The sequence below is a fragment of the Leuciscus leuciscus genome (assembly GCF_965113295.1).
Source record: "Leuciscus leuciscus genome assembly, chromosome: 24".
Taxonomy (NCBI): Eukaryota; Metazoa; Chordata; class Actinopteri; order Cypriniformes; family Leuciscidae; genus Leuciscus; species Leuciscus leuciscus.
The window spans coordinates 11812219-11823316 of NC_138723.1; the positions used below are offsets into that span (position 1 = coordinate 11812219).

Here is an 11098-nt window from a genome sequence, read left to right on the forward strand (position 1 = left end):
TGCAATCACAGTAAAAAGCATTTTTGTGACGTTTTTGTATGCAGTGTGCATCAGAAGGTCAGTGAACAGACGAAGACTATTAGAGAAACTAATGTTTGTGTATATTCTCTTTTTTGTGTCAGATGAGATTGCATGTGTGGATCCAAAAGAGTGTGACTTATACTGTGGAACCAGTGTGGGCTGTAGTAATATTGCTTATCCGAAACTAGTGGTGGACCTGATGCCAAACGGTAATATCCTTATATTTCTAGTTCCCATTCAGCCAGTCACTTTTGATGTTACATCGGACTGATGTCATGGGGTCTCGCCTGGGAGCCCAATCACCTCCAAGTGGTAACAGAAAGAGCCAATGAACATTGGCCAGTGAGTCACACCCACCTGGACATACGGGTATAAATAGGGCATTACTCACTTCATTTATATTTTGCTTTGGAGCCAAGCGGTTGCACAGCGATCGTTCTTCCAATTCACCTCTACTGAAAAGAGAGTACATTTCTGAAGAGCAAATAACAGCAATTTTAATTGCTATCAGGAGAACACTCCGAAAACTTGCAGCTGGCAAGCTCATCGTGGGATCTATGCTCATCGTGGGATCTCTGTGTCGTGTGACGGGGCATTCCAGCGGTGTTTGCATCCAGCTTGCTGCGTTTTGGCTAAAAAAAAGAGCAAAGAACGGGTGGTCAGCGTCTTTTTCAAGATGTGTTTCCATCTGTGTGTTTCTGGATGCGGTCGTTCCTGACCTAATCTGACGGCCACGAATGCTCACTACAAGAGCATGTCCATGTTGGCATTGCGGTCGCGACTCCCCTCCTTCAATACGGAGGCACGAGTCCCCTCTGTGGCTAACCAGCCCCCCGCCACTTCTCGTAGTAGAGCCACGGGTCTGGTTAGCACTGGTTAGGGAGATCTAAGGGTTACAGTGTGAGCTTCTTTGTCGGGTCCGTCCCCACGAACCTCGCACTCCTCTAGCATGCTATGTGCCATGATTCAGTTGAGCTTAAAATTCTGTCTTTGAAGTCAGCGCTCGCTTCCTTCAGGAGGGAGGGGGACCTGAAGGCCTTTTCGGTCAGCGAATCGTGCTCAGCTACTGTTCGGACGCTCTTGCATACTGCTCCGTGCTTTGCGCTTTGCTCTATCGCTTTTATATTTTATCTTCTATATTTTTATATTTTATCTCCTTTTATCACCTAATTTTAACTTCAGCAAATCAGCACAGTGCTCAAACGACAAAGTTTGGATTACTACAAAAACGCAGAATTCTTTTACCCGACCAGCTTACATTCCGGGGAAAGGAAAACACAACTGCCTACATTCATAAGGATAAGAGAGAAAATGTCTCTTCTGGAATCTACTTGCTGCACTAACTGCCACAGACTTTTACAAAGGATTGCAGTTCTTGAAACAAAGTTGCTTACGGGACCACCAAACCAGACGGAACACACAACAGAGCTTCGTCATGGACACCCTCAGCATATAGCCGGTGAGTCCCATGAAACTAGTGCTCCTCGACAGGTAGAGAAACAAGTCGATCGACTTACAAATCGATGGCACAAACAGGGAGCGAGACCCAAAGGCACTCGAGACATCAGATTGTCACGAGCATCACATATTGCCGCAGTAGCATCCTCTACCCCAGATACAGCTCTGACAAGGATTGCAAACACTGGTCTCCTACCAACACCTATACATCTTGAGAACAGATTTGAGGTACTAATGAATGTAAATGAGGAATCCCCAAACGTGATGAATGTGATCGCACAGAGACTGAATCAGCCTGTAGCTAACACTGATGCTAACTGGCGCTCAAGGTCGAGCAAACAGAGGCACTCAGCTCAGAGCGCAGCCGAGCACAGGACTCTGATAGTGGGGGACTCCATAATCAGAAACATTAGCAGCAGGGACACAACTACGTGCTGCCTTCCACAAGCAACAACTTCTGATATAAACAGGGAACTTAAGAACATTCTGATGAAACATAAGACTGCAAATCGACTCATCATTCATGTGGGGAAGAATGATATTCATAAAGAGCAGAACTCCTTAAGAAGGATTTCAATTAACTTTTTGAAACACTTAAAATACTGAAAGTTCAAACATTCATCAGTGGACCACTCCCAGCAAGAGGAACAAACAGGTTTTCACTGTTGCTTGGGCTTAATACATGGCTGCAAAAAACCTGCAATATAAAAGGAGTGAACTTCATTGACAACTTCAATCTTTTCTGGAGTCAGAGACAACTATTTCATCAGGATGGCCACCACCCAAACAAACTTGCTAAAGGACAATATCTACTTCTCCCTCAATCATCCTTCTGCAGTGTGTGCCAATCCACTAAATCTGAACGGCACACAGACACCTGGACACAGTATGAATGACCACAGGACTTCACTTCAGCAGCAAAATGGACATGCAGTTGACATATTACACAAGGACAATAATAACACCACCCAGCCACAACAACCTCTGCTCACGGACACAATCTCAGCTGAGCCCTGCCCACAGAGCTCACCACAGACAGACATATCAGAACTGCTCCAAGATTCAGCACCCAAAGACGACTTCCTGGAAAACAGCCAGGGAAGCCAGGACAGCATATTACAGCCCCCGATAACACCAGAGCAACAGCCCCTCTCACCAGACACGTTATCCCTCTCTCCAGCAACTCCACTTCTGTGCTTCTCACAGAAAATGGAAGAACTGGTGTATGCTGGAACCAAACTATCCCACTCTTTTGCTGCAAGCCCCCAGATATCAACCAAAAAACGGCAGGCACCGCAACCACCAAAGCCTGCGGGCCCAGCTCGCCCTCCCCCTCCTGTGAGAGCTCTTCGGCCTCTGCCACAACGCCAGGGCCCACACCCTCCTCCATCTGCTCGAGGTGAACCAAAAACAACTGATACCAGCTCTCAGTGATATGTGTCGGGTCCCCGCTATGATAACAGTAACTTTCTCTAATGTTTACAAAACAAGCGGGAACCCAGTGTCCCTGTATCTTTCTCTATTGATGTTCTATTACAAGATATAAAGTCTAAGGCCTTCAATAGCCGTACAGCAAACTCAACTAATCTGGTGCCTATTGCACGTCTAACTAAGATTGGTGTAGGGAAAAAAAGTAAGACTGTAAAGTTAGCACTTTTAAACATCCGCTCACTTAAAAATAAATCACTTCTAGTCAATGACTTAATAACCACAAACAACCTGGATTTGATGCTTCTAAATGAAACATGGCTAGAAGACAGCTGCAGTGAAACAGTCCTCAATGAAACATCCCCTCCTAACTTTACTTTTATGAGTGTCTACAGAGCTGTAAAGAGAGGTGGGGGTCTAGCAGCTCTTTTTAAAGATATCTATCAATGTAAGCAAATATAATTTGGGAATTTCACATCTTTTGAATATCTGGGTATTGTGTTAAAAGGTGCTCCACGCATTTTACTTATCATTATTTACAGGCCTCCAAAATACTCTCCAGCCTTTGCTGAGGACTTTATAGAACTGTTATCAACAATTCCCTCAGAGTTTGACTGTTTTGCCATTGCTGGAGATTTTAACATTCACATAGATAATGCAGAAACCAATATGGCAAAATAAATCAAAACTGTTTTAAAAACTTTTGATCTGACTCAGCATGTACATGGACCCACACACAATCGCGGACACACTCTAGATTTACTTATCAGTAAGGGTCTAAACATTTCATCGATTGTTATTAAGGATGTAGCACTGTCTGATCATTTCTGTATTTTCTTTGATATAGCCTATTGATCTCTCCTACTATTGAAGCTAGATCTGTGTCTGTCAAGAAGAGATGCTTAAATGAGAACACTAGTGTACTATTTATGAAAGCTATATCCTTAACACCAAGCATATCTGCTGACTCTGTTGATTTTCTCCTTGATTCTTTTAACTCAAAAGTTAAAAGTGCAATTGATGATATTGCTCCTGTGAAAGTCAGGAAGAAGAATGGCAGACAAAAAGCACCTTGGAGAAACTCAACAGCAGTGCAAAATATGAAAAGACAATGCAGAAAAGCAGAGCGCATGTGGCGGAAGACAAAACTTGTAGTCCATTATAACCTACAAAGACAGCCTTCATGCTTTCAATAAGGAACTAGGCAAAGCTAGACAAACTTTCTTCTCAAATATTATAAACTGCAATTTAAACAACACACGCACTCTTTTTGCTACTGTAGAGAGACTGACAAACCCCCCAAGCCAGATTCCCAGTAAAATGCTCTCAAACAGCAAGTGCAGTGAGTTTGCTTCTTTCTTCTCTGAGAAAATCAATAATATCAGAAAGGTGATCAGCACATCCTTGAGTTACGCTGGGGTCAGACAGATCAGACCACCTGAGAAAGTAGTAACTTTGTCTGATTTCAAAGAAATTGATGGCAAAATTTTGGAAGAAACCGTACAGCACCTTAAAACATCAACATGCGCCCTTGACACACTTCCCACATCTTTTTTCAAAAGCGTGTTAAACAGTTTAGAAGCAGATCTTCTAGAAGTGGTAAATGCCTCACTTCTCTCTGGGAGTTTTCCAAACTCCCTGAAAACTGCAGTTGTCAAGCCCCTCCTTAAAAAGAGCAATCTGGATAAAACCATATTAAGCAACTATAGACCGATCTCAAATCTTCCTTTCATAGGCAAGATCATTGATAAAAGTTGTCTTCAACCAGCTGAACAAATTCTTATGCTCAAATGGATACTTTGAATATTTTCAATCTAGTTTCCGACCGCACCACAGCACAGAGACAGCGCTCATAAAGATAATAAACGATATTCGCTTAAATACTGATTCAGGCAAATTATCAGTGCTGGTACTACTCGACCTCAGTGCTGCATTTGACACTGTCGATCATAACATACTTCTTGACAGGCTGGAAAACTGGGTGGGGCTTTCTGGGATAGTCCTAAAATGGTTTAGGTCATACTTAGATGGGAGACGTTATTATGTGAGTATAGGAGACCATAAGTCTGAGTGGACATCCATGACATGCGGAGTCCCTCAAGGCTCAATTCTTGCGCCACTCCTGTTCAACCTGTACATGCTCCCACTGAGCCAAATAATGAGAAAGAACGAAATTGCTTACCACAGCTATGCAAACAACACAACTTAGCCCTATCGCCTAACGATTACAGCCCCATTGACTTCCTGTGCCGATGCATTGATGAAGTCAACAGTTGGATGTGCCAAAACTTTCTTCAGTTAAACAAAGACAAAACGGAAGTCATTGCGTTTGGAAACAAAGATGAAGTTCTCAAGGTGAACGCATACCTTCACTCTAGGGGTCAAACAACTAAAAATCAAGTCAGGAATCTTGGTGTGACACTAGAGTCAGACCTTAGTTTCAGTAGTCATGTCAAAGCAATAACTAAATCAGCATACTATCATCTCCAAAATATTGCAAGAATTAGATGCTTTGTTTCCAGACAAGACTTAGAGAAACTTGTGCATGCTTTCATCACCAGCAGGGTGGATTATTGTAATGGACTCCTCACTGGCCTTCCCAAAAAGACGATAAGACAGTTGCAGCTCATACAGAACGCTGCCGCTAGGATTCTGAGCAGAACCAGAAAATATGAACATATCACACCAGTCCTCAGGTCTTTACACTGGCTCCCAGTTAGATTTAGGATTGATTTTAAAGTATTATTACTGGTATATAAATCATTCAATGCCCTAGGACCTCAATACATTGCAGATATGCTCACTGAATATAAACCCAACAGATCACTCAGATCATTAGGATCATATCAGCTAGAAATACCAAGGGTTCACTCTAAGCATGGCGAGTCCGCTTTTAGGTATTATGCCAGCCGCAGCTGGAACCAGCTTCCAGAAGAGATCAGATGTGCTCCTACAGTAGTCACTTTCAAATCCAGACTCAAAACACTTCTGTTTAGCTGTGCATTTACTGAATGAGCACTGTGCCGCTGTTCGTCCGACTGTACTGTACTGTACTGTATTTATTTTTTTTTTCTAAACTGTTTTAATTATTCTTATTTCTTTTAATTATTTTAATTTCTTCTATGTAAAGCACTTTGAATTGCCATTGTGTATGAAATGTGCTATATAAATAAACTTGCCTTGCCTAGAGTTCGGGCTGGCCTTATCTCACACTTTCCTGAGACCCCGGCCCGGATACGTACCCAAAGTTCCCACCACTCCCTTTCAGGACAGGTAGTAGGAGACCCAACCCTCGCGCTGCTGTGTCCAGTTCGCGCGTTGCGTGTTTATGTGTGTGGTCTCCGTAGCGTTCCCCGCCGTTGGGACTGGGCACGCTTCCCCAGCGTTATGGTCATGGCTGAGAAACATTGGGAATTGAGTTCCAAGGCACTCTTCCCTGGGGTAGGAACAGCAGCTTCGACCGTCCCCAGAATAAGATCCTGTCCCTTCCATCCCCTTTGGTAAGACTACTTTCTCAGGCTTACATGGGGCGCTAGGTAGGTTACGAAATTGTGAGAGCAGTTGCCAAAAGGGCACGCCATAGCTTGCCATCATCTGCATCTCCAACACTCGTATCACAGTTCAGTGGCTGTGGCACTTTCCATAGGGATGTAATGTCGAACGTGACTGACTAAATGGGAACTTCTAGGTTACTAATGTAAACCTAGGAGACGCTACGTCCCCCCTGCCACAGCCCTAAACCACCGCTGAATGGCCGGGATCCTGTCTCGGCTCCTCAGCAAAACATAAATGAAGTGAGTAATGCCGGTCTTATTTATACCCGTATGTCCGGGTGGGTGTGACTCATCATCCAAATCTCACTGGCCAATGTTCATTGGCTCGTTCTTTTACCACTTGGAGGTGATTGGGCTCCCAGGCGAGACCCCATGACGTCAGTCTGACGTAACGTTACATTAGTAACCTAGATGATCTGTCTCTTTATATGCTTTGATAGATATGTCTGGTGTTATGGGTCTAAACTGCTGTGTGTTTTTCTGAAGGTCTCAGAGGCTTGATGTTGTCTGTCATGCTGGCCTCTCTGATGAGTTCACTCACTTCCATCTTTAACAGCGCTAGCACACTCTTCACCATGGACATCTACACCAAGATCCGTCCCAAAGCCAAAGAGAAGGAGCTCATGCTTGCTGGGAGGTGCGTTCTCGTGTCTGTTTGTATGTGTTGCATATTGATTTTCTGACCTTGTGAGCAGAAAATGATGTGAAAAGGCTCTTGAGATGCCTGTGTTCATGCGTACAGGTTGTTTATGCTAATTCTGATTGCTGTGAGTATCGCGTGGATCCCCATAGTTCAGACAGCTCAGAGCGGCCAGCTTTTCGACTACATTCAGTCCATCACCAGTTATCTGGCACCGCCCATCGCCGCTGTCTTCACACTCGCCATTTTCTGCAAGAGAGTAAATGAAGCAGTAAGTCAGTCCTTCACATTTGACAGTTTTATATATTTTGCTTTGTATCCATTTTACTTGTTAAACTCAGCTTGATATTAATAATATTGTTCATGTTTTTTCTCTCAAAACCGCTCAAGTCTTGCTGTAAATTTTTTATCTATTGACACATAGTGTTGGTATTCCTTCACAGGGCGCTTTCTACGGGTTGTGTATTGGTCTGTTGGTGGGTCTGGCGCGTATGATAACTGAGTTTGCCTATGGCACGGGCAGCTGCGTGAACCCCAGTAACTGTCCCACTATCATCTGTGGTGTGCACTACCTCTATTTTGGACTGATCCTCTTCACCCTGTCCTGTATATTGATACTGGGCATCTCCCTCATGACCAAACCCATTGACGACAAACATGTAAGTTCTTCTGATACTCTTCAGTATTATAGAGTGTTCTTAATCATGCTTCTGTACCACCATTTTTCCCATTTACATTTTTTTTTATACGCTTTAGTACTATTTTCACAAGTTAGGTGTACATTTTTAAAACTCTTAGTGCTAATATCACAACAGATCATCAAAAGTGCACTTTTTTCAAACAATTTGGCATGTTTTCAAATGTGTTTTTTTTTTCAAACACAAAAGTATCCTTTTCACAACACAAAATAAGTGTTTCATCTACATAAATGTTTCATTCACAGTAACTGCCTTTCATAAAACTGCTATTACTATCAAACTTTTGACTTGTTCAGTTTAATACATTGTATGTACTAAAATATGTATATACAAATATGTACTAAATACATACATTGGTCTATTATTTAATCCAACTGAACTTAATGGTTAATCAATTAATCATTTGGTACACCTGTAGATTTCTGTAGATATTGATTCTATAGACAGTTTCTAAAGAACTTGTTTGCAATTTCCGATATGTATAACCAAATGTAATGAATTCTTTTTACATTGATTTATAGATAATAACCACCACTATGCTCAAAGTGTGTGCATGTGTGTGTGCGTGCATGTGTGTGTGCGTGTGCGTGCGTGTGTGTGCGTGTGTGTGCGTGTGTGTGTGTGTGCGTGTGCGTGTGCGTGTGTGTGTGTGTGTGTGTGTGTGTGTGTGTGTGTGTGTGTGTGTGTGTGTGTGTGTGTGTGTGTGTGTGTGTGTGTGTGTGTGTGTGTGTGTGTGTGTGTGTGTGTGCGTGCGTGCGTGTGCGTGCGCGTGTGCGTGTGCGTGTGCGTGCGTGTGCGTGCGTGTGCGTGCGTGTGCGTGCGTGTGCGTGCGTGTGTGTGCGCGTGTGTGTGCGTGAACGAGAGAGCGAGACAGAGAAATTTGCAATTTTATAGCAGGATAGAGTATAGGGGAGAGGTAACGTATAAGGAATGTATAACATCAGATTAATCAGAGATGCATCAGTATAAAGAAGACAGATGGCATCAAACACAGCATTCTTCATTACAGTATGTATGCCATGTGATACTGTAAACAGATTACCATGGTAGAGACTGCCACATTACTGTAACTCACCCACCCTTCATCTGTAAAGGTCAACTACAGTATAGATTCAGTCATATGGTATACAGTGAGAACATTTACTGTATTGCCAGCAAACTCTGTTCTAGCACAAAACCTCATGGCAGTTTCATAACTTCATCACACCTTTTGATAACACACTAGATAGATACTATTACAAACATTATGGATTCAATTACATAAGTTAGGTAATGTAAGTGTATTTTCTAATGTGGCAACTGTAGCCTGTATTACTGTAATTATTTTAGCAACAAGGGTGATTCGAAACATGTTTTTTGCATTGTTTGCTGTTGAATGAACTGATTGTTAAAAGTACTAAATTGAAAGATCATACTGTTGTGTTTCAGTGATTAAACCAAATGTTCCCATTACATATTACAATAATCTTGTGTTTGAAACAATGATTATGTGGACTGAAATGTGTATAACTGTAATGAAAGCATGGGATCAGGTTTTGAAAGAATGACCAGCTGTGTTACAAGTGTGATCCGTTTGAAGTTTTGTACAAAGAGTTTTGAAAATGTACACTTTACTTGTGAAAATGGTACCAAAGCGAATTTTTTTTTTTTTTTTTTTTTTTTTACAAATATTAAATATTCATATTTCACTTGAAATACACATATTATACATATAACATTATACTACAATTCAAAATTTTGGGTTGAAAAGTTTTTTTATATATTTAAATAAATGATTACTTTTATTAAGAAAGGATGCATTAAGTTGATCAACAGACAGACAGACAGACAGACAGACAGATAGATAGATAGATAGACAGACAGATAGATAGATAGATAGACAGACAGATAGATAGATAGATAGATAGATAGATAGATAGATAGATAGATAGATAGATAGATAGATAGATAGATAGATAGATAGATAGATAGATAGATAGATAGATGCTATGACAGTTATGCATTTGCAGTGGAAATCTATGAAGCAAGTGTATAACTATTTGTATCTATAAAAAAGCAACTTCTCTGTCACGGCCCCTCATTCTGTGGCCGCTTGTTGTTGTGCAGCTGTACAGGCTCTGCTGGAGCTTGAGGAACAACACTGAGGAGAGGATAGATCTGGAGTTAGATGACTGGACTGATGAACAGGATTCCAACTCTGTGGAAACAGAAGGTACGTCTGCACAAGCCACCAAATTCATAATCAGTGATAGGTAGCAGAGGTAACACTCACCGTTTTTGTGTGCAACGTTAATCACATGGTTCAGTAAACGGACTGTGGGTGGGCCGTCTGATGCTGAGACTAGTTTATGGCCATGATTAATTGACTTGTTCAAGGAAAAACAAAGGATGTTGATCCAGACACGTCTTATTTGTGTAAATCACATTGCACATGTAAGATATTAACTTTTAATAACCAATAACAACCGTTTCCGCTCATCTCTTGACCCTGCAGAGGAGCGTGAGGAACCCGGCTGTTGTAAGAAGGCCTACAACTGGTTCTGCGGCTTTGATCAAGGCAATGCCCCTAAACTGACTAAAGAACAGGAGGCGGCGATGAAGTTGAAGCTCACCGACACCACTGAAAAACCTCTGTGGAGAAACGTGGTCAACGCTAACGCTATTATCCTCCTCGCCGTCTGTGTCTTTTTCTATGGTTTCTTTGCTTAAAGATCACATCTGTATCATCTAACTCTAAGGATATTAGACCTGTATTCTGTGGACAGAAATGTTACCTTATCAGTAACATCGAGCTAAATGTGATTAATCAGATTGTAAGAGGTTACAAATTTCCTCTTGAAAGACTCAATACTTTCTTATAATATCCTCAACAAAAACCCTTTTCTTCCTTATAGCTGCTTACTGTACTTGGCAGTGGCAAGAACTACAATACAATATTTTTTTTTCTGTAATTTTTAATTTATATACATTGTTTTTAGCACCTAAACTAACTAAGTAACCTGTTTGCCTTAAAATTGAGTTTATTGAAATAAAAATTAAATATTTGATTTAATAAAATGGAGATTGTTTTAATCAACAGAAACTCAAAATATTATGTTATCTGAAACACATTAGTCATTAAGTTGATCTGACAAAAGAAAAAAAGTTGTGATAAATCATGAAAATATTTTTATAATAGGTTTTCTGATTCGGGATCAGACTCTGGCTTAATGGCAAACATCTGACGATTTCAAAACAATTCCACACGTGTAACAGATATCGTCAGGAATTCCAATCTCACTTCGTGACCTGCATACGTA

The 11098-nt window shown here is 41.4% G+C and overlaps 1 protein-coding gene across 1 annotated transcript in view; it reads left to right on the forward strand.

Moving 5' to 3' along the window:
• Nucleotides 1-10698, forward strand: part of LOC309488837 (sodium/glucose cotransporter 1-like) — a 36750-nt gene extending 26052 nt beyond the window's left edge. The window contains exons 5-10 of the mRNA XM_082157253.1: nucleotides 123-230; nucleotides 6948-7098; nucleotides 7204-7372; nucleotides 7545-7760; nucleotides 9906-10011; nucleotides 10258-10698. Of these exons, the coding sequence (XP_082013379.1) occupies nucleotides 123-230; nucleotides 6948-7098; nucleotides 7204-7372; nucleotides 7545-7760; nucleotides 9906-10011; nucleotides 10258-10508 (1001 nt within the window). The 3' untranslated portion in view covers nucleotides 10509-10698. The remainder of the gene's footprint in view (nucleotides 1-122; nucleotides 231-6947; nucleotides 7099-7203; nucleotides 7373-7544; nucleotides 7761-9905; nucleotides 10012-10257) is intronic.
• The last annotated feature ends 400 nt before the right edge of the window (nucleotides 10699-11098 follow it).